The sequence below is a fragment of the Electrophorus electricus genome, chromosome 25 (genome assembly GCF_041902795.1).
Source record: "Electrophorus electricus isolate QZ-2024a chromosome 25, ASM4190279v1, whole genome shotgun sequence".
In the NCBI taxonomy this organism is placed as follows: Eukaryota; Metazoa; Chordata; class Actinopteri; order Gymnotiformes; family Gymnotidae; genus Electrophorus; species Electrophorus electricus.
In genome coordinates, this window is record NC_137521.1 from 4,659,921 (window position 1) to 4,683,633 (window position 23,713).

A 23,713-nucleotide genomic window follows, 5' to 3' on the forward strand; every position below is an offset into this window, starting at 1 on the left:
TTCTTTTGTCTTCCTCAGAATACCAAGAGAATGTTGCATTTGCTGGGCTAAACCACATGATTACAAAACGTTCAATAATGGCACTGTAGAAGAGATCTATGGCGTACAGGGTTTCCTAGGCAGAGAAGGTACTGCACATGTTTTTTGTACTGCCTTTGTGATAGAGTCAATGTTTATCTCACAGCTGAGAATGTATGACCTGGTAGTCCCCAGGGATTTCCAAGATTCAGTGGTATTGCAGTTTGTTGTGTTGATTTCTAGAGTTGTGGAAGTGGCAGAGGTAGTGGCAGAGTGGCCGGGGTCAACTGCAATATTAGTTTGAACTAGTTTGTTTTGCACTCAAACACATGACATGTTCCTGTAAGGGTGGTATCAAATGAAGTGATAGTATTTCCACTGAAGGAACATTTTCAGAAGCAACAGAGTAAACACAGATAAAGTGTCATTTTGATTTCTGGGCCCAGCTGTATGTGCTATTTCCTGTTTATCAGGAAATCATAGTTGTATTAGCTAATGAAATATCCTACCCTAACTTACAAGAGATTAATCGATTAATGAGATGGCATCCACCCTTCCTATAGAAAGATTTGGAGAAAAAAAACCACCAGTCACTTCAAAACTCATGTGTAGTTAATGGTAGCAGTATCATATCTTAGGCATACAAGGCAGCCTCTGCAGTTGGCATCATTGTTGGCAATTACTTTAAGAAACCATCAAAATATATTTTTTTGACCGAAAATGTTTCCACATCCATTTGGTCGTGTTGTACAATCCAGCAAGGCAATAGCACAAAATGCAAAGGTTTTCTCACCATGTGCAATAGACAAAAGGAGACTGGAAATGAAACCTTGCAAAGCAATTTTGCTTGCAATAAAGACAAGGTAAAGTCATGAGGAGATTATGTCAGTGTAGCTAAAATGTTATATCAGCTTTACATCAAATTTGCTTTGGCTACATATGCAAATATTTTGAAAAGCTCTGCATGTGAATTATGACATTGTGGTGTTTATGAAACATGCCATAGGACATTTACATGAAACCCATGCAAACTCTCTACTAAGCAAACAAACTTAAACCAAAGTTACTACTTCCTTGTTTATGCGAGAGCAGGGCCTGTCTTGGGGCCTCGCTGAACAAACATTCTCTGTGGTTGCTCTTCCTGTTCTTTTAGGCTCACTAACACGCTGACATCATACCAGAGAACACGGAAGTCCCAGTTCCCTCATCCTCTCATCTGTAACAGATTGAAAAGCAGTTGACCAAAGTGTAAAGTTGGGGCCCCTGGACACTCAGTCCAAGGCTTTGCAAATCGTCTCCAGTGGGGCGAGATGAGCAAGGGAAAGTCGAAGGGGCAGGAAAACGTGCCCAGCTGCCTCCTCAGCATCCAGGAGAATGAACGTGTGGAGGACCTGCTGGGCCGGAGATGCGTGGTAAGCGTGGCCATCTTACTGTCAAATAAATCAAAAGTCAGGGAGGGAGGTGTCAGATGCAAACTGAGGTTGTAACTTCATTGTTTACTTGATTCAAAGGTCTTCCACATTTGATAGGAAGAATGGTAAATTGTATATGAGAGCATAATCCCACCATTTTCACATATCTACGTGATTTTTAACGCTTTTAATTTGTTAGATACTGAAAAAACGTGAAAAACATGGACATTAGTTGCGCAAATCATTACATGCTCTGTTAAATGCTTTTGAAAAGGTAATTCTCAGTAATTGTCCCATGACTTGTGGAGTGTGATAAAAGGTATAAAAGACATATCATAAGAGATACAGGAAGTATGTTAAAGGCAACTTCCTGTTGTGAAGAGAGGATGTTTACATGCATTATTTTTCTTCAGGACTTTAAAATGAAAGATTAAGTGTTTGCCAAAATCTTTATATATATATATATCTTTATATATGTGGTCGTGTGTGTGTGTGTGTGTGTGTGTGTGTGTGTGTGTGTGTGTGTGTGTGTGTGTGTGTGTGTGTGTGTGTGTGTGAGAGCACAGACTCTGGCTACCTCTGTTGTGCAGCTCTTTATGGCGCTCCCCCACAGTCCAGCGCATTGGAGTCTTCAGCATACAGGAGTGGTGTGTTTTGTCAAGGACAACCCTCGCCGTTCATACTTCATTCGACTTTTTGATATCAAGGTCTCTTCTACAAATATTATTCTATGATTTCCTCCATATCACCTCCACCTATGCAGGCACTATACACTGTATAAATCTTTGCAGATCAAGTTGTTTATTTTGCTCTAAATATTATTATTCCTATTAGGACATGCATGTGATTGTATGTATGTGTGTGGATTTAAATGTATGCATTTTAGGAGGGAAAAATGATATGGGAACAGGAGTTGTATAATAAGATGATTTACTCCAGCCCAAGGCAGTATTTCCACACCTTCTCTGCTGATGTAAGTACACATTTCTTATATCACTACATCATGAGGCCGAGGGTCAGCTGGCAGCTACGTACTGATACAAATGGTTAAAGCTAATTATTATAGTGGTTATAGCTCACAGCTTATTAAAGAACAATGGCTTAAATTTATGATGCCATCAAACATTCAGTAGACCTGCTGATTCCTGGTGTGATAATACCACCACAAGCAAAAATATATCTGTGACTGTCATGTTCATAAAATTGCACTGTTTCTTATAACAGGCAAATAGCTCAATAGATGAATATTGTAAATGAATGACAAAAAATGCAGAGATTGATAGTAAAGCATCTTGAACCACTGCTCACATATATAGTGTACTGCTGTCAATTAACTAAAAAACATCTGTATGTTTCAGGATTGCCAAGTGGGTCTGAATTTTGCCAGTGAGAAGGAATCTGAGTCTTTTAGAAACATGGTTGAGGAAAAGATCAGCCAGCGAGTCAATCGAAATGGTGATGCTTTAACACCATCACACTTCACATGCAAGCACTCTTCTGCATATTGCATTTTCATTATCCAGCCTCCTCACCAGCATCCATCTGTGTTTTTGTTCAATTAGAAAAAAGGCAGCATGCACCCATTGAATATCGATGTGTGCTAGGGCACTACTGCACCTTCACATTCATGCTACGTTATCCTGGTTGGTTTATTTCATGTACAGAATGAACTAAATGTTTTTTCTACTGTCAGACAAACGAGCGCTACCGGCACCACCACCACCATCAAATGGTGAGTATATATGTTTCACATAGATTAGAAATACATGCATGTGATTTAAAGCAATCTGGTGGGAGTAAATATCTCCTTTGGAGCAGTATAATGTATACTGCAAGTGTCATAGACCCTTCCCATTGTAAATACTCTTCCTTGGCTGAGTACTGATGCATGTTTCTTATGAATCTCCTACTGCTTACATCACCTGGATAGTGTAGTGTTTATATGTGGTCCAGGCCTTGTTATTGCATCTTGTGCTTTTGCATTCACCCTGGATTTACCCTGGACTTTATTTTCCAAGTATGTTTTAATGGCTTTGGTGACACTGGTTGATCGCATGTCGTATTTGTCTCATCCAGGCCCAGGCCCAGTGATGCAGCCTAGCAACATGGTCACTGTGGATATCCAGAACCCAGACATACTGCCTTCACGCTACCGCCCTCCGGTAGTCCCCCTGCCGGCCCCCGCCTCTATGGGCAAGGGGAAGAAAGACAAGAAGGGCAAGAAGAAGGGCCCGCGGATCACCAAGGCAGACATAGGGGCTCCCAGCGGGTTTAAGTAAGTATGGGTAGGGAGCTCTCTTCACAGCAGGGAAAGTGATGGTCATGCTTGTTTTCTGTGATGATCTCACTTGGGCATTTCTTTTACCTTCAGGCATGTCACACATGTCGGGTGGGATCCTAACAGTGGCTTTGATGTAAGAAATGGCACTTTTGTCAAATTCAACAAGGGAACAGAATGTGACTGACACTGATACACATGCACGTGAACACACATATACAATGTTATGTATGTAACATACACATGGTATTCTCTTAAATTGTAGACCAGCAATCTTGACCCGGATCTGAAGAAGCTGTTTTCAAGTGCTGGTATCAGTGATGACCAGCTAACAGACAAAGAGACTTCCAAAATTATCTATGACTTCATAGAGCGGTCAGGGGGCCTGGATGTTGTTAAGGAGAAGATAAGGGAACAGGGTGAGTGTCTATACTGTAGGAGATGAAGGAACAGGGTGAGGGTCTATACAAATCATCGTAAAACTTTTAGGCTTATAATCTTTTAAATCTATTACAGTTTTGCCCATGTCAAATGCTGATGTTCCTATTACACCTTTTTGCAACCAGATGAACTCATCATTACTTGATACTGATAATGTAACGTTGGAAGTTTTAAGGAGGATGCAGGGACGAGTTGCGTGGAACATAAGACTATGTTTAAATTACATGTAACATTCACAGTTAAACACGCACACAAATGGAGTCAAACACCGACAACACCAACACGTAAACGACAGACTTTTATACATATGATAACGACACAATGAGGAGCAGGTGCGAGACACCGGGAGGGCGTGGCCACATTGACGAACACACACGAGGAGACGTTCGGGGGGAGGGGCCGTACTGTGACAGATAACTTTGTGGGTTTTGACCTTAACTAACCAACAGTCTAACAGCTTATAACTAATAGACTTCTGACCGTGTCATTGATGATATTGTTGCTTCTGCTGTCCATGCAGATGCCATTAGTTGTTCCTCATGGAGTCTCCCTTCAGTTCCAGGTGTCCCTGCTCCTCCTCCTCCTTCTCGTGGGGATCGGGGCATCCCGCCTGTCCCTGACCAACCCCCACGGGCTGCGCCTTCCCGTAACCAGAGGCCTCCACATCGTGGCCCACTCCCTCCACCTCCCCCTAGCACAAGGGCCCCCCTGCCCCCTCAACCAGCATCTTGTTTTTACTCTTCTAACCCACCACCCTCACAGTGTGCCTTAATAGGTGGTGGAGGAGCAGCCCCACCCCCTCCTCCTCCTCCTCCTCCTCCTCCTCCACCTTCCCAAACTACCTGCTACAGCAGTGGTAGTCCTGTTAGTTCTTCTCCATCCACATCATCAGGACCATCAGGAAGAGGAGCTTTACTGGACCAGATCCGACTGGGAACCAAGCTAAAGACTGTAAGAGAAAGTGCTATTGGCAAACTTGAACACTCTCTCTCAGCCACGCATGAATATGCTTCTACAATATAATTCTTAAACAAATAATTAAATTTGATGACCAAGTGTTTACCATAACCAAAAATGTGCCCTGATATCACTGAAGCTAATAAGGACACTGTCACCAATTCTTTAAACAATAAATCATTTAGCATTTTCCCACCTCTATCCATACTGATGTAAAAATATACCATCTTTTATTGAGTTCATGCTTTGCCAAGTATGAATGCTTTGTCTGGTGTGTTGAATATACTCAGGTCACAGAAAGTACCGACCCCCAACCTGCGCCACAGGACCAAAGCGGAGAGGGCATCGTTGGAGCTCTGATAATGGTGATGCAAAAAAGAAGCAAAGTCATTCATTCCTCAGGTAAGCCTTTAAAAAGAAGACACTGCTGTATGGCCTTTGGTGCTCTGATTCTATCTGAAAATATGTAGCACAGAGGTCACTCTCAGAGAAAGGCATGGATGATGGTTTTCTCCATAAGAACAAGCTCATGACCCAGTATTTGGTGTAAATTACTGTCTCCTTAGAAGACGAAGAAGATGATGGGGGTGAAGATGACGATGATGATGAGTGGGACGATTAATTGCAATATTCACATTCAATATTCACATTCAGCACTCACACACACACACGCCCACAAACATAGGCTCTTCTGTTTAGGCACTGTGTATGGTAAGGTAGGAATGTTAAAGTATTTAGTGTAGGTTCAAATTTAGAAAAACATATTACATAAACATATTACTATTTTACAAGGCTTGAATGGAATGGGTTGTAAAGAATTTTTATGGAAATACGTACTTTTATGCATATTTGTCTAAACTGAATAAAACTAACACTGTGCAATCTTTGAGAATGTATTATGTCAATTAAAAAAAAAAAATCTTTGTCCATCACTGTACATTAGCCTACCCACTGAGAGTGTAAGGTGTGAGAGAGCTATGCCAAACATCTATGGGCAAAAGATGAAGTTTAGCTTTGCATAAGTACAAGCTGAACATTTCCTTTCGGAAAGTCCAACCTCCTATATTCCTATGTTCCTTAATCTGATCTTGGCAAACACACAGTAATGACACCAACCCCAACTTTAACCATATCTGGAAATAGAACCGAAACGTTTGACTGGACAAAGGAGACAGCTCTCCCTCTGCAGGGTTGAGAAGGTATTGCAAAGGTTTAACACAAAAATATAGATAATATACACATGGCTATATTCCCTTGAAGGGGAAAAATGAAATAAAAAGCAATCTTGAGCCATTCAGTTTCTAAGATTTTATAAGAGTCGTATAAATGCTTTAAAGGTCGATGACAATAAGTTAAATAAGAACAAATACAGCAGTTTATTGTTATGATTACAAAACATCTATGAGACTCCCCAACCTCACAATATCATCATAAAATTATATTTATTACAAACAACCACATTAATTTATGCTAACACAAACACTGTGAATACATAGATGAAATATTGTAAGATGCAACCATATTTCTGTTTAGTTTATCGAGAAACACTTAGAGCAGATACAGATGAACACATTTTTATTTAGCATAAGTGTTAGGCCCCTGCCTTTCACATGAACATTTCAAAGCACTGAAAAATATCAGGGTTTGGACTTTCATTACTGGTGGCTACCTTTTGTGTCCTGACAATGTTTCTGTGCTTCCCTGCCTCTTCGGACATAACCTTACATCCAAGGATGTGCATTTTATGCCCAAAATTTAAATATTCTCTTGACACTAAGAATTTATAATTATTGGGCTGGACATTCTCCGAATTGTGCTCTTCAGTAATTTAGCCTATATGTAGGTACAGTCTTCTGTCTTCCCATTGCTTAAATTTTGCAAATGTCTATAGACTTTTAAATAAAATAGATATTATTTCAACTGTCATTTCAAAGCTTTAAGTCAATTGTCACTTCTGGATGTTGCTTTTTTATCTGCATTCACTCCTTACTCACCACATCTTATTGCCAAGAATAAACATGCTTGTTATGCCATAACATTAGTTATGCTTAGAAATTCCCAGAAAACTGCATCTTTTTCTAAAAGCATCTCTCCATATTCTATGTGTCTGTATAGTCTGGTCCTGTTAGTGAATACATACAATAATAACTGACATTCTCAGTTCCCCTCCCCCCAAAAAGGAGCACAACTCACAACTCACATGAATATATACATTTGTAAAATAAATATGATGTGGTAAAGAGAAAGGGAGGACAAGACAAGAGACAGACAGAGATAGACAGAGATACATAGAGAGAGATAGACAGAGAGACAGAGATACATAGAGAGAGACAGGTAATAAGGGAGAGAGAGAAATAGAATGTTAGGTTAGAACTGAACCCTGACCAAGGACAGACAAGACCACTTAAACACCAACTATTTATATGTACATCTGATAGAGTCAAACACAACACAGTCTTTTTACACAAGCAAAACACAACACAGTTAACCATAGAAAATATCTACTGCTGATATGCAAAAAGTGACAGAACTACTTTTGTGTTACAATGTGCTATCTGGGTGTTTCTTGCAATCTGAGCTCTCCAAGAGGCAAGAACAGAAAGGAAACTGCACTAAAAGATTCAGCATCTGCCCTCAGTGATGATTGTTCTTGATGATGACAATACTTTTCCCATTTTACAGAACCCACACAAGCAGGTTGTTGCCTTCTACTAGCATAATTAAATCCTGTATGCATGGGCACCCAATGTCTTCTTAACTTGTTCTCAGTGTTTTACAGAGAAGCCAATAATCTCTCTTCAGTCTTTATTAATATACAGAAAGAGAGCACTCATCTCAGCCTGCGATACAATATTTACATTTTCCTTTTTCCTGCAAATCCTTGGTACTATGGCAGGAGAGTGACAAATTTTGGTCCATAAACATATCCTTTTGCTCAGAAAAGGAAAAAACACCATCTGAACAAGCCTACAACCACCTCCAATTCCAGTAGTTTTGTTCAACTTCCTCAAGGAAAATTGGCTTTAGCTATTTAGTACCAACTTAAAAATAACTTGGTGATATTGTTCTAGGTGCTGCAAAAGATTTTGTGAACACTGGGAATTACAATGTGTACTATGAATTGACTAAACCCTGTTATAACACTTGTGTTCCAGACTTTAAATATTTGCTGCTGTCTGATGCAGACTAGCTCAAGAATCCTCTCAAATATTAATACAAACAAAAAAAAAGCAACCATATTTTTAAAACATTTAAAAAACCACAAATACTAGAAGCCTTTACAGTTATCCTGATTATAAATCACCCTTGGTCTTGATACCATAAAAGGTTGGTCAGAATCATGTCAGAATGTATCATGTCATAATTATAACCTTAAAGGGGAAAAGGCTTCTTTCTGAAGAAGGAGCAGATGACAGATTGCCACGGATCAGAGTGGAATCATGTAAAAAAATATTCCACAGCATTTTTTCCACCACTGCGTTCTGCAGGCAGGAAAAACAGCTGACCCAACAAAACAAGCTTTCAATACCAGCAATGTCAGGTTTTAAGAGTATAATGTTTGTGAAATACTGCAATAGTAGTGGCAGTGTGGCAATCATTTATCTGAAGTGTGACTGTGGCGATCGTTTAGCTAAAGTGCAAAAAGCATTTAAAAATGGATTTGTACAAACAGTATGAACTAGTCTTCTATGGTTTGAATGAACATTTAAAAAATGAACGCTTGTGAATCTGGAAACTTGGGACACTGGGTATTACAGTTTGGTAGAAGCCAAAATACCACTGAACTGAAGATAGCACACTGTTAAAACCGTGTCCTCATTGCCTTTCCTCAACATGCGTGTGAAAATCAAAATTCAGTCTTGAGACTCAATCTGTCAGTTTTGGCATTACGAATGGACACTGGGTATGAACACTTGATTTTGCTTCAGAAACAGTCTTCAGTGACATTACCTGTCCTGGTCAAGCAGTGTACAGAACACAAGGGTTTTATAGGATGTGGTCACTGCAACTGTGTCTTCTGGGCTTCCTGGTGTTCCCAAGTTTCCTGGGGCTCCGTGTGCCTGCGGTTGGTGCGCTTGGGTTTAAGCGGCTGTGCGGGGCTCTGCTGCTGCTGCTGCCAGTAGGACTGGCAGTACTGGTTAATCAGGCGCACCTCCGGCTGAGGGGAGAGCTGGACGGCTGGGGGCGGAGTCTGGGGCGGGGGTGGCGAAGGAACGTGGTGGTGCTTGTGGGCATGCTGTTGATGATTCGCTGAATCGGAGGGGTCGTCCGGCGCCGTCAACGCCTCCACGATCTCACGGTCCAGAATGCGCAGCACGACCCGCGCCACAGTGTGCTTGAAGTTGTTCTCTGTGGCCAAGCAGTGGTAGACACCAGCATCCGACTGGGTGAGAAACTTCAGCAGGATGCCATGTCCCGTCTTCAGGATGTCTTTTTCCCGACTGAGCTGCAAAGTGATTAGGATTATACACACAGTACCTTATGTCTCCTACTGTAGGAACAAACCAAAAGAAATAAGCCTATACTGCTAATGGTAGCCAGAAGTGATGATAAACAGAATTTGACGGTGGGCGTCTTACTGCTTTGCGCTTGCCGTCCTTTTGATAGAGCCATTTAACAGTTGCCTGGGGAGACCTTGGCTGGCACTCCAGAAACGTACTACTGCCCTCCACCCCGAACTGCACTGTCTCTCTCAGCCGCTTCTCTACTGAGGGAGAAAGACAAGAAAAGATGCTGTCACTTGTCACCTGTTACCAAGTCACCTAATGCCAAGTTCATACAACACAATTTTAGCCCTGATTTTTCACTAACCAACAGTTTTTGGACAGTTTTTTTTCACTGAGAAAGACCCCAAATTGGCATTCACTCCAGACTTGAAACTTGCCTCTGTATGTGAATTTGTTCAAAGGTGCTATCCAAAAGGCTTGCTGATGTCTTACAAATGCCCAAAAAATATAAAGTAGGCTAAATATCTGGACCTGTCGGCGACTCCAAATCCTGTAGTGTGAAAACTGCTGGTACCAGGTTATGACAGGCAGTTAGTGGGACGCCAAGCTACTGCCAATGGGACCGCAAGACAAGGGTTGAGAGGAAACCTGAGTTCTACCACATCAACATATTTGTTTCTTTTCCTCCAAATCAGCGCACTAACATCTTGGACTGTTCACCTCCTACTGACACCCATTTGTGGAAGAAAAAAGAACCCCCTGCATTTCCAAGTGTCATTCATTGTGTCACTTCTCACATGTATTTTCGCGAGCAGACCAACCCATAGGAAATTTCTCCTTGTCATGGATCTTGGAATATCTTGGAATATCTTGTTGTAGTATCTTGTAGTATCATCAAAACTTTAAAACCCAGTTTTTCCACATATAACCATATAATGCTTAAAGTCCATTCTTGTAAAAAACAGAACTTACAGAAGCTACACGGTGCTAGGATTTTTTTTGACACATTTCTCTAAGGCTTACGCAGTTTTTAAACATGATATCTTCATAGAACCTTTTTCACACACATCCCAGACCATTCATATGCACACACACATACCTTTAGAATTGAAACCCCGGCACTGGCGCAGTGGGTCGCCATGTTTGATATCTTGTCTTCTGCTTCTCCTGAAAAGTTATCAACATACATTTTCATCCCAAAAAAAAAATAAAAAAATAATTCAATTATTCCACTAAATTATTCAAGGGGGAAAAAAGGAAAATAATGTCGAGATATTCTTTCGTAATAAACTTCTATCGTGGCCATTGCTAACAGCATATGCAGGCCTGCAGCGGTGCATACCTCTTGGTTGCAGGAGTGAAAGCAGAGCAGCTCTCTCCATCCCAGGCACAGTAGGGGTCTCGGGCCAGGCAGCAGTCTGAGCAGGCTTTGCCGTACACAGCGCACCGGTGCAAAGATACCTGGGTAAGGCCCCGCTCTGAGGACACATACAGCTGTTGCTGTAAACCCAGAGTGGAGAAGAAAGCCACAGTCATGTCAGATAGAAATTACCGTACTGTTCAATAAAGGTGCTATGTAATGATGTTTATTGGCATCTATATATTTATTTACCATGTGTTTTAGCTAGTGTATATGTTGACAGATTTGAGTATTGACTGAAAAAATATCTTACCCTTTTAGAGGAAATTTTCAGACTTTTAACTGGTGCTGGCATCTAAAAAACATCAATGATAAACAGTCAACTGCAGGGCCCAACCCTCCTGATGTTACATGCAACATCACAATATTGTCACTGTTTTATTTGTATAACGTGGGACACAGTAGATGGCAGGATTACCCTGAAAACCTCCACCTCTTCGAGAATGAGCTCTTCTGTGGTGCTCATGTCTTTTGGCAGGACAATCACCTTTTGGACTGTTCCTCGGTCTAACAAAGAGCAGGTCCCACCCATCACTCTGAACCATGAACTTTCACATATAACAGAGTACTGCAGCCCTACATCCAGACTTTAATCCTTTAATTATTTATTTAATTCATATGAGTAATTAATGTAATGATTATATATCCTTTAATTATCCACTGGCATTTCTTTATACTTTTAAAATCCCACACTTAAGTAAATATGTAAGTAAACAAGCAAAACAAGCAGAGTGATTTCTAAATTCAAAAGGCTGGAACATATTACCTGTCCCCAGGAAGAGCACCTCATATCTCCCGTCTACAGCATCCACCATGTCCACAGCGATAGTGGTGAAGCGGTAGTCCACGCCTGTTCGGACCACCAGGGGGCGCTTGTGGGTCGGATATATCGGATGGTACATGAGAGGGTGCGCACGCACAAAGTTGACAGCTTCGTCAGAGAAGGCTTTGGTGGTGTGGAGTCTTGGCGTAAATGTTCCTCCAGGGCACTGATTGTATCCAGGGACAAAACGGAGTGAAGCCATGCCATAAATCCCCCAAAGCACAACAATCAATACTTGTAATGTAATACAATACAGTACAATGCAATGTGATAAAAATAATGAGCATTAATCCATTTACATTCAGCTCATTCCATTTCTTGGCACTGTGTCTCATGGGGGAAATCAGATCACACCAGTAGTACTCACCGTCCCAGGGCGAGGATACGGGATTTTGCCAGTGTAAGGAGTCCACTGGTAGTTGTGCCCATGTTTGTGAGAGAAAGGACCATTGAAGACATTTCTGATGTCAGCCATGGAGTAAACACACACTGCTGAAGCCTTGAACACAGAGCTAGATGAAGAGAGTGTGAGAGAGACACACATGGACATTCTCACATTCTCAGAGGGATCACAGTCTCCTGAGGCACTGTGAAATAAATCACCATGCAGTGAAACTCAACTCAAGATGACTTAAAACGAGTTACTCATTCAACAGCATGAGGCTGAGGGGCAGTTAGTGAACCCAAGGGACCATACCCAGCAGTGGAGAACACAGCATACACAGTGGGGTTGCGTTCATCGTGAGTCCGTTGGATAAATACATCCCCTAAATATAAACACATTAATCTGTCACTGAAGTAGTCCAGTGAAGTGCAATCAGCAGAGGGACAGCACATGGTGAAGGAATGAAGGAAAAAGACAGTGTCTCACTTAGTTCATCAAAATATGTCTCAACCCCTTCTGCACCGATCACAGAGCAGACAAGACGAGCCTTGAGGAAAGTTGTCCATTTATTTACCAGTGACCTTTGGCCCCCATCATCATTCTAAGAAAGAAGAGACACATGAAAGAAAGAGAAGATAACAACAAAAACTATAATAATAATAATATGATAGCACCTGTCACATACCCAAGTTCACTTTACAATTTAAAAAAAAGCTTTACTAATTTAATGCTTTAGAATGCTCAAATAACACAAATATCTAAAATATACATGTGTTCGGATAGATCTACTGGAGCAGCACTCTGTGAACTTTTTATAAGCTATTAAACATCATAATATGACATACATAAAACATACATAACTTATTTATAAATCCTATATGGATGTATAATAAAGACTATATAGACAAAAACAGGCAATGCAACTGTTGCTGTTTCTATAAATATTCAAACATGTTGATATGGGATTTTGGGTACTCATTTAATCCTTAATAAGGAAACCTTAAATAAACTCTTAACCTTGTTTGTAAACTCTTAACCCTACCCCAAGACTAAAAAGGGCAGGCAATGAAGGATATATATTAGATTCAAAAAGAGGTGTCGCAGCAGTCTTTTCTGTGGAGCTAGCGTGCTCACCAGACACACTCTGCCAACTCTGGCCAACACACTCGGGGTACTGCCCCCTGCCGCGTCCAAACTCTTTTCCCGGAAGAAGAAATACAGCTTGTCGTCATTTTTTTCTGCGCTGTCTGGAATTTTCTGGATTTTCACAAACACAGGTTCTAATAGAGACAAATAGAAAGTGAGAGTGACAGAAAACAGAGTTAGAGTTCAGCTTTGTTAGCATTGCTCCCCAAACCATCCACTCTGGTTTAATGCCAACATTTCACAGTGTGCTGTATATCCAACCATGTTTGGGCTTAAGTCATACCGTTCAGCCATCGGGAGTCATACTGCTCTGTCCTAACAGCAGGCCTGTCTCCCAAGGTCCTGAAGATCGCAGGGTCTGTGCCCATGAAGTCTACGTGCACCCCAGCATACAGGTTGCTACCTGGGTGAGGAGAAAGAGGGTGTGGAGACAGATGATTCAGGGATCTTAGAGCATGATTCAGATGTAGGAGCACTGAGCTCCAGAGAGCAGAAACGAGGGAGGGGTGAGCACGCACTGATAAGAGCTGCGGCGTTTTCCTGCCGTGGGTCATACGGACACTTTCCCTTTCCTGAGTCCACATAGCCAGGGACCAGGCGGAAGACATATTCCTGCACACACACACACACACACACACACACACACACGCAAACACAGGCATTGAATATGACTGTACATTTCATCACATGTGTGATCTTGCATGTTTGCCTCTGTGTGTGTGTGTGTGTGTGTGTGTGTTTGTGTGTGTGTGTGTGTAGGTGTCTACCTCAGCCCTCCAGCCTCTGTTGATGAACGTACAGATGGGTTTGTAGGCTCCAGTGCCGCACGTGTACAGATGAGTCCTGTTCCACGGCTCAATCAGACGCACAAAGTTGGCGCACTCTCCCTGTATGGGGAGAGAGAAGACAAGTAAGGACTCCCTGCATCCTTCAGACACACATGGAAAAATCATCCAAACCACAACAACAGACATGGAGATTTCATTACTCATTCACTCACATGAACAGCTAAGCATTTTGTATGCAACAGGGGTCAAGACTAAAACTCACCTGTCCTCCTTTACCTGCCATCTTACACTCTCCTTTCCTCTGGGCAGTGGCAGGCCAGTGGATCTGCGATCAAACACTGAGTCACTAAGTGCTTGCCCTCCTGTCTTTAAACCACTGAGCAGTTATCGCATGCATGATGAGGACCAAGAATTTGCAGAAAATCTCTCATATGCCTTACAATCAGTGGCTCCTTGTTGATGTTTTGCATGTCCAGGGAGACCAGGTACTCGCGGCTACCCAGGTAGAGCCGGCCCTGGTCCTGGTCCATGTGGAGGATGCGGTAGTCGCTCGTGTTGAATGAGAAGCTGAAAGGCCGGCTGGTCCTCGTTTCCAGCAGCTCTGCAGGGAGAGCAGGTGGAAGAGGAGACGTCAGCCTCGGCTGGGATTCAAACCAGATAACCTCTGAACATCAGGGCAGTGGGGAAACTTTAAATGTGGAACTTTATGTGTTGCCATTATATTGCTACCATCCATTCTACTGCAGTATATTGTAATGTTGTAATTATATTACCAAGTTTGGCTGATGTTGATGTCCATTGAGAAACCATAAGACAGTAGTAAAGCACACAAGGAGTAAAACACGTCAGATTCATATAGTTTCATAGATCCATATAGCAGATCAGGGCAAGAATGACAATCTAGAGGCTGTGTTTGTGACTGGGGGAGAATCAACAACAGAACGGCAGAATCTGTTCCTCATCCTGCGTTCTTAGTCTGAGATTAAAGGCCCTAATCTTATGCACACAGGCCTTGCGCATTTCTCACTCCGTCATACAGCAGGTGGCAGTAATCTCTGTGCCATTATGTGGGTGTGTCTGTGCATCTCTCACTGTGTCTCTCTGTCTCCCACAGAGAGGGTGCAGGGATTGGAGCAGGTGGAGAGATGAAAGATGGGTTCAGCTGTCTGCGCACGCCGGATGGCCGCGTGCAGAACGCCCCTTGCTGACACACCCGCCCACCCCCACCCCCACAAGGGCTTTAGCACGGGTGTGTATGTCTCAGCAATGCTGTCAATCACAGCGAGGTGCTTTACAGAAAACGTTCACTGCATAGCTTGACATTACAAAAGACAGGAGGACACCGCATGTCACAGGTATCATGTGACCAGAGAGTGATCAAGAGAGGTAGAGAGAACTGGAGGCAGGGAAAGAGAGAGAAAGAGTGTGTGTGTGTGTGTGTGTGTGTGTGTGTGTGTGTGTGTGTGTGTGTGTGTGTGCGCGTGTGTGTGTCTGTGTGTGTGCGTGTGCGTGCGTGTGTGCGTGCGTGTGTGTGTGTGTGTCTGTGTGTGTGCGTGTGTGTGCATGCATGCGTGCATGTGTGTGTGTGTGTGTTTTGGGGGTGAGTAAAAAGACTTTAGATATAAATCTGAGGTTATGAGGACGTGCTGATATCTTTGCCCTCTGAAAGAACAAATGGTTTAGCATATGTCAGGGAGGGTCAGGGTATGGATAACAAAGACCATACCTATAAATTACTCACTGTTATCCTCATACCTCTACGATTCCATCCCAGATGACTGCTAACCAACCTCAATTTGGGGCCATAATTTGAGTAAATAGAAATAACAGCAATAGCAATGAGAAGAAGGTCATATTCAAATAAGCTGCCTCTGTTCTTGAACTAGGTTTCAGGTTCATGCTTATAATACCATAATTAGTCTAATTAGAAGTACCCAATAATTATTACCTAATTTAAATTATATTGTGTAGGGGATTACAAAAGGGTATGTTATATTCTTTTTTTAAATTTTACAATAAAGACAGCCCTTATAAAATTACACTTTGTTAAATAGCAGGCTATTAATTAACTAATAACAGGCCTAAAAGAAATTGAAGTAGACAGTGTAAGAGCTATTAAAACCTCTCATCAGTGCGTATTCAATTATGGGGGGAAATGCATGCTGATATAGTGTATGTTTGGTGTTCTTCTTGGTGCCCTAACTAGGTGAATTGTGTTTCGTGTGTGTGTGTCTGTATGCGTCTCCCTATGGCCCCCTGGCAGCTGTATGGGTGATCCTCCAGCCATGTTCAGAATCTCACCGAGTCAGCCTGGGATTCCAGGCCGCTCACCGTGTTCTGGGGCCACAGAGCTATTCTCAGCTCTTCTCTCATCCATGTCCAACCGGCTTTAACCACAAAATCCACTACCTTTAGGCCAGGGAGGGGCACGAGGTCAGACCTTTGCAGGAGGACACGCCAGACTGCTTGCAAAGGGCAGCCAAACTGCCTCGATCTGGATCCATACACACCCTGCCTGGAGCAGCATATTGAGTGGGACATAGGTGGGACACATTCTCTTCTGGGAGACTCATGTTTGTGCCACACTGCTAATGGCTTTGTGACTTCAAAGACATGGATGTAGGCTGACAAACAAGGCATTTTATGCTAGTTGAACAGGTAATTCTACAGACATAGCAATCATTTCTATTATACAGTCTTCATATATGCCCATCCATCTTAAGTTAGCTACATATTTACTATACATTCAGTAACACAACATGACTGATATCTGATTCCTATAATCTGTCCTCTGACAACAAAGCTACTGCTGTGCATTTTGATGATCTGGAAAAGTAGTAAGATTGCCTGCAAGTCCACCGCCTGTGACCCCACCTATTAGAAGTCATTGCACATGACCCAGTGACCTTGACACAACACCTCAGAATGTCATCACATTAACACGCAGAATGTCATCACATTAACACGCAGTTAATGACATGCAGTAAGCCAGTTCTCAGAAAGCTGAATTTAAGTTCAGTCCAGTGGAGTCTGGTTTGGTCATTAGCAGCACTTATGGGCATGTGGGTGTGCACATCTGAGGTCAAGACTCATGTGACCACACGGGAAGAGATGACAGAGAAGGAGCACCCTTTTTCTGCTGACGTGACAGTTGATAGTTTGTCAGCTATCAAGGAACTTTCCGTCCAGTTGACAGTCATAGGGAAACTGGACTTGTGCAAAGAAAGAAAGTAGACTGAAAGAGAAAGCCTGGTAGTGAATGCAAAAGGAGCCTGATGAAATCCAGAACTGCTCTGAAATAATCTGGATTGGACACAAAAATATGGCAAAGAAAAGCTTTGGCATTTATTATGTATTGCAAATCTAGCAGTAAACATTTATTGAGGAGAAGTAGAGCAGGGAGCTCCATTTTTAGACTGGATTTAGGAAATATCTGCCATCTGACCTTGCCTTTGGTAACTATGAGTCACCAGATTGTGCCAGCGTCTGTGCCACAGCCAAAACACGGGTGTAATAGGATTCATTTGTGGAGAACAAAAGTGGTCACATTTTCCACTCGCAGCCTCCCAGACTGGTCGGAGTTCAGGCTGACCTCACAAAGCTGAAGAAACCAACTCACACTTCAGCACAAGGAGAGGCACAGCTCAAGCTAAAAAAGTACATGTGGAGTAGTAATTAGGGCTAAGACCAAAATAATAAAGCTGACTACCTGTCACTTTGGAGTGTATATTTTCCATTCTATTTGAGTGCTACATTCTATTTGAGTTCTGCACATAGGAAGTGTCCATGACCTTGAACTGAAATAACCAGCTGGAGGTGAGTCATTTCTGAAACCAGGTGGAGGGAATGTTCCATATGCTCCAAGGTAAAGTAGACAGGCCAAGATTCCTTTCACACAGCTATTGGTTTTCTTATAATTTGTTTTAAAAAGTGAAGTTTCTCTGGAAAACATTAGATATAGCACATTTGGAATTTCACAATATGGACTTAATCCATAATTTATTGACATTAATGGTTTGTCTTGTTGCTTTATAGTGCAAATCTTTTCATTCTGACAATATCTACCACATGATGAAGAGTCATCAATCACAATCAACAGCTGCTGAACCTGAGCAACAAATAGGGCTGTAAATATGTACGTGTCTACAGGTGGCATTACCCACCCAGAAAAATCATCTGCCCGTCCATTGAAAACTGACAAAATCACTGCCTGTCCATTGAAAACTGACAAAATAGCTTTTTTTGAGCATTCATAGTTTTCTGTAATTTTGTGATTGGTCACCAAAAATGATTTACTATTGTGCATTTTGAAGGTGTGGGTGTACTTAGTCAGCATTCTTCCTTTACATTATAACCAGAGCCATGGCTCTGATCATCACCCAACTATGAGTCACTTCGCTCCTACGCACATGCCATGCAGATGTGGCAACGTGAACTACAGAACTTGTTTGTAGCTTCCTGCTCTCAGCAATCCAATTAAAACTGTTAATACCTTTTGATTCTTGTTCACTCTTTTGTCTGCTTATTATAAGCTATATTAGTAGTCTTGTACAGTTTCACAGTTGAGTTTGCATTTAAATTTCTTGCTCACATGGCAGCCATTTGTTTAGTGATTAGCTGGCTAGCTAGTCTGCTCCAGGCTAACTGTAGATGATTTTTTAAAAATTATTTATTTCAAAAATATCTGCTAACTGCAGACTGGTCCTGTAATTAATTTCTATACCCTGGAAACTGGGATCCTAGCTTCCTATAGAAAATAATGCATTGATTTATATTTTTACTGTTTACTTACCCACATTGTTCTAATATGCTATATGTTGTGATAATTTACTTAACATCATTATTTACGTAACATCTACATTCCTTTGCATACACATACACACATACAAGAAAATTTATATATTACAATGAAATATTTAAATAACTGAATATTGAAATCATTTAAAAAAAAGTTTCATTGCACCTGCTAATCACATTGGGCTACACATCTTTCTATCGTAGCAGAACTATCCTGGTTCATCATACTGCTGCCTGACCCTGTGCACTCTGAAGAGCCAAATTAAAATTTGTTCATTTTCTTCTATAGTTCATCATACAAATGCTTATAATAAAATTCTAATCTAATAATTTTTTTTCCCTTTTTCACAGGGTAATTGCTCCAAACCCCCTAAACAAAAAACAAATGCTGCGATTATATTCCTATTGTCCCCGCACCACCCATTAAACTATGTCCTTGTTTACATACCCTATTTAAGAAAAGCAACATTTTTGATGTTGCCCACCAAAATAATCCACATGCCCATGCAAAGATGACATATAATCTCTGGCTGTGCAACAATAGGAAAGAAAAGCACTGCCTACACTCTTTCCAAACATCTCTGCCCTTAGTTTATGAGTGTTTGCCGAGTTTAATAGCTCAATAAGCCCCCAGAATTCCAGTTTGAGAGGGCACTTGAGCCCAGATCATATAGTTTAGTGGTATATCCACTGCAAGACCCTTTGGCCAGAACAATTTTAGATTTAATAATGCAAGATATGGGTACATTTCCCTTAATTAAAAGCCTTTAGACTACAAAATGGAACAGGAAGGTAGAGGAGGCTAAATATTTCAGTCTGTTCTTTGTGGAGTCTTGGATTTATTTGCTGTGGTGCATATTGAAAGTTGTTTTTGTGTTTTGCTCCTAATGAAAAGCAGGTCTATCACCAAGCAGTTATATATTGTGAAGAGAAAGTTTCTTGAAGATCAATATTGTCATATCCTACACTTACTTATCTTACACGTGGGCTTTAAAGTCCTTACACTTTTTTAATAAACAAATCCTACACTGCAAGTGCAGGTCCGTTCAGACTACCTGGAAGGGCAAAACACAGTTGCTGGTTTGTCAGCAATTCAAGAAGGTCAGAAGGCAGATTCAGACTGTTTAAAGAGTGCAGAAAACCTTCCATGTCTGTGTTTCCTTTGAGGCTAGTCTAAACTCTAGCTGCCAGTCCAACCTAACAGTTCTTTTCTTTCCTAGGCCAGTACCTGACAACCTCAGGGGTTGGTGAGGAAAGAGCCATTAAAGCAATCCCCTTGATCTCACATCAGTGTTGTAGTTTCTCATGTTATGGTAGTGCCTAGGCAGAGAAAGATGATTCAAGCACATTCTTCAAAAGTGGCAGATGACTATGACTCCACATTGCTCAGAAGTGACTTGCACCAATAAGAACGGAGCAGGACTTTGTGGAGTGCTGTTAGCCTTCTGACACTAAGCAGTCATATTTTCAAACATAAGCACTTTGGGTTGAATTAGTGGCTCTTGGCCAGAGTTGGCTAGAGACCAGAACCCACTTACCTGGGGCCTCAGATACCATGGAATTCCTTGCATGATGCATTTTCTGTAACACTTTTCCTGACTAGAGACCAGATTTGCCATTTGGGTTTGAATGACTAAGATTAAGACTTGGTACCATGATTATTGATCTTCGGTCAATTTAAAAAGGCAACTCCTCAGAGACTGTTTCACACAGAGACCACGATGAACTGTGGAATTATCCCAAGTTTCTCTTGGGAAGGAATGTGAAACAGGCCATTTATACTGACCTTCCACTACTGGTGCCATCTCTCCTGCTCCACACATTAAAGATCCCAATTATGGAAACAACCTGTCAATGCTAATAACTAGTAACAATATCTAGAGTAAATACTTCAGCACCAGGCAAGATGTAAATCTCTTCATCACCTCACTGCAAGCACATTTCATTAAGCATGATAAATACTTGAAATTGCTGAGACATTTAGGGTCAGATGTAAAACAAATAGGACTTGGTATGGTTTTATTGTTGTGTCTTGTCAACGTTTTCTTTTTTCCATACAAGAGCTCTGGAGTTGCAGTAACTTCAGTGTCTGTTTAAACCAGCTGAATATTGCACTCTAAGATGTAAGAACATCACTTTGCTTCATCACAATCTCCACCTTTCCATCCATACTTCTAGAGCAGAGTCACTTGAAGCCTCTGGGTTTCTGACACCAGAACATTCATCAGCGGAAACATGACTTCCCATAAGGCTATTTCTGAAGTCCTAGCTATAAATCCTGCCTGTTTTCCCAGTTATTGCGTATATTTATGTCTTTATTGTTTCCAAAGAAGTTTCCCACATATCCAGTGGGCCGTCACTTTCAGTATGTAAGCGTTGGGCAGTCTGGGAAAAGAGCCAGGATTGGGAAGTGGCAACAGGCCAGCTGTATCACACTCTGTCACCATACAGGTAAACTGAAGGCTGTGGATTCAGTCTGAAGTGAACACAAGCATATGTCTTCTTTTGACTGAAGAACCAAGAGCACTCATTTTTAGAAACAAAGAACACAAACTGTTGCAGTTATAATCAAAGTTTTTTTTTTGCACAAATGGTCACAACGAATATCTGTGCCTGGAGTCACTAGTGCATACGTAGACACACACATGCACATGCACACCTGCTACAAGTGCAGAGGTGTTTAGGACTGGGAGATTTAGGAAGGTATAACATTAAGGCTGAGGCCTGGGGCACACGTGTTGGGGCACAGGACTTATTTAGAGATGACAGAGGCTGCCAGTGCCCTCTGAGCAGGGTTGCTTCTCGCCGTAGCTTGGCGGCGGAGCTCAGGAGGGCCCAGGCTGAAGCCAACTGGACACCAACTGAAGCCCTGTGCAGGCCTTGTGGCTAGCTGGCATATTGGAGCAGGTTGCTGGCGCCGGGCCCCTGCGTGCTTGGGGGGCTTCCCCGTGCTGTGTCTGGGGTAAACACGGCAACCATGCAGGCTAATAATACCCTGGCAGAAGCACAGCCTTATCCATTTTCCCCGAACAGGGATCTATTCCACTGTCACCTACGCACACAATAACTCCACTCGGCCATGCGCAGCTACAGCATGTGTGTGCGCATGCACACACACACACACACACACACACACACACACACACACACACTCCCACACGCTCCTTCTCTCGCTCTCTTTATTGCACAGCCCCCCTCTACACACACACACACACACACACACACACACACACACACACACACACACACACACACACACACACACACACACACACTCCTTCCTTGTCCTTCTCTCCACCTCTTTTATCTCTCTTGCCTTTGGGCTTCTCATCAGTCCTGTGTTTCAGCTCCCTGCCACTACTCTCTCTTCCATATTAATCTTCTTTTTCTCTTCTCTGTCCCTCCCTGTCTGGCTAGTTCTCTCTCTCTCTCTCTCTCTCTCTCTCTCTCTCTCTCTCTCTCTCTCTCTCTCTCTCTCTCTCTCCCTCTCTCCATTGGCCCAAACCTGTGGCCCTTTCTCTACATGTAAAATTTATTCCACAAGTCTCTCTCTCCTTCAGCTCTGTTCAATTTTTCAGAATTGCGTGTGTCTAAGTTCACACTGCCTCTCATTAACTTCTCCTTCTATATCCCCCTCCCAATCTCCCCGCCGCTGGTCTGCTCTCCCCTGTGCTGGGGTTATGCTGGGAGCATCCTGGGAGCAGAATGCCGTGTCGGCCCAGGCACCCTGCCAGCAGGTCCTGTACTCAGATCCCCTGCAGGGACAAGAAGTGTGTATGTATGTGTGTGTGTGTGTGGGTGTGGGTGTGTGTGGGTGTGTGTGTGTGTGTGTGTGTGTGTGTGTGTGTGTGTGTAATTATGTGCATGCATGTGTGTCTGGGCAGGTTTGTGGGTCTTTGTCACAAAGACAAAAAAAAAAAGAAGCACTGCAGTGCAGAAACACCCACTGAGCTGGGTATTTTTGTATGCATGTTTGTGTGTGTGTGTGTGTGTGTGCATTCACATGTGTGCATATGTGTGTGTGTTTCTAAGAACCAAGAGCATATTTATGTCAGAATTTGACCTGCTGGCTGCCAAGCCTGTGTCACATGCTTATGGCTAGAAGCAGTTTTTAAAGATGCGTCTGCATTTAGCAACATCACATGTCATTTCACTGAATAAATCAATTCTTTTCAGAGACAAAAATGCACCATTATTTTATACCTCTGTGTATAAACATGCACTGTGGCAGTAAATACTAATGCCATTGTGAGAGATTTGAGTTTGTAACATCAAACACCTCTCTCTCTGCATGACTCTCTTTGTGGCCAACAGTGACATGTCAGTGTGCAGGGGGATGATGGGTAGTGCCTTCTCTAGAGCATTAATTGGGTGATGAGCCGTGCTGGTGCCGCACTCTGGCAGAGAGAGAAAGACGGTGCAATACGGATAGAGGGAAAGGAGATGGCACTGTGTAGAGAATACAGACAGGGCGAAGCTACCATACTGCAGATGAGGACATGGGAGAAGAATGTTCTTATGCACCTTTATGACTGCTGTACATTTCACAAAAAACAAGGCAAACATCTGAAAGCTTCAGCTTTACTGTATTTTTAAGTTTTAAGTTGTTCAACCCAGGAAATCTGACTGTTGCCCTTCTTGTGATTTTCATGTAACTGCTGTAACATTGACTCTATGAGCTTCTGAAGAGATAACTTCATCAGATTACAAGGCCAAGTCTATATATTTTGTTGCTTTTAGCAAAGAGAAAATTATTTTTCAAATTATGCATTTAAAATGAACACAGTGTAATAACAGAGA

General features: G+C 42.1%; 2 protein-coding genes across 11 annotated transcripts in view; one reads left to right on the forward strand and one right to left on the reverse strand.

The window, feature by feature from the left end:
* The first annotated feature begins 4 nt into the window (after positions 1-4).
* On the forward strand, positions 5-5,995 carry wasb (WASP actin nucleation promoting factor b). 3 transcript variants are annotated; one of them, XM_035521835.2, is made up of 12 exons: positions 5-128; positions 1,172-1,430; positions 1,997-2,137; positions 2,317-2,403; positions 2,789-2,885; positions 3,124-3,162; positions 3,507-3,705; positions 3,802-3,844; positions 3,974-4,127; positions 4,712-5,100; positions 5,397-5,508; positions 5,673-5,995. In XM_035521835.2, the coding sequence occupies exons 2-12, from the start codon at positions 1,329-1,331 to the stop codon at positions 5,726-5,728; spliced, it is 1,419 nt and encodes a 472-aa protein (XP_035377728.1). In that variant the 5' UTR covers positions 5-128; positions 1,172-1,328; the 3' UTR covers positions 5,729-5,995. The 3 variants fall into 3 exon arrangements, with proteins under 3 accessions (XP_035377728.1, XP_035377727.1, XP_081563865.1); XM_035521834.2 differs by lacking the exon at positions 5-128 and having other exon boundaries at positions 4,706-5,100; XM_081707739.1 differs by lacking the exon at positions 5-128 and having other exon boundaries at positions 3,513-3,705; positions 4,706-5,100.
* A 404-nt stretch (positions 5,996-6,399) lies between these two features.
* sema3gb (sema domain, immunoglobulin domain (Ig), short basic domain, secreted, (semaphorin) 3Gb) overlaps positions 6,400-23,713 on the reverse strand; it is a 29,429-nt gene continuing 12,115 nt past the window's right edge. For 7 of the 8 annotated variants that reach the window (XM_027012782.3, XM_081707735.1, XM_035521832.2 and 4 more), the window contains 16 exons: positions 14,557-14,717; positions 14,379-14,441; positions 14,096-14,215; positions 13,847-13,940; positions 13,612-13,731; positions 13,317-13,462; positions 12,669-12,783; positions 12,495-12,564; positions 12,165-12,309; positions 11,741-11,963; positions 11,393-11,481; positions 11,228-11,269; positions 10,897-11,054; positions 10,654-10,721; positions 9,687-9,814; positions 6,400-9,553 (listed from right to left, as the gene is read on the reverse strand). In XM_027012782.3, the coding sequence (XP_026868583.1) occupies positions 9,107-9,553; positions 9,687-9,814; positions 10,654-10,721; positions 10,897-11,054; positions 11,228-11,269; positions 11,393-11,481; positions 11,741-11,963; positions 12,165-12,309; positions 12,495-12,564; positions 12,669-12,783; positions 13,317-13,462; positions 13,612-13,731; positions 13,847-13,940; positions 14,096-14,215; positions 14,379-14,441; positions 14,557-14,717 (2,189 nt within the window). In that variant the 3' untranslated portion in view covers positions 6,400-9,106. The remainder of the gene's footprint in view (positions 9,554-9,686; positions 9,815-10,653; positions 10,722-10,896; positions 11,055-11,227; positions 11,270-11,392; positions 11,482-11,740; positions 11,964-12,164; positions 12,310-12,494; positions 12,565-12,668; positions 12,784-13,316; positions 13,463-13,611; positions 13,732-13,846; positions 13,941-14,095; positions 14,216-14,378; positions 14,442-14,556; positions 14,718-23,713) is intronic. The other variant, XM_081707736.1, reaches the window with a different exon arrangement.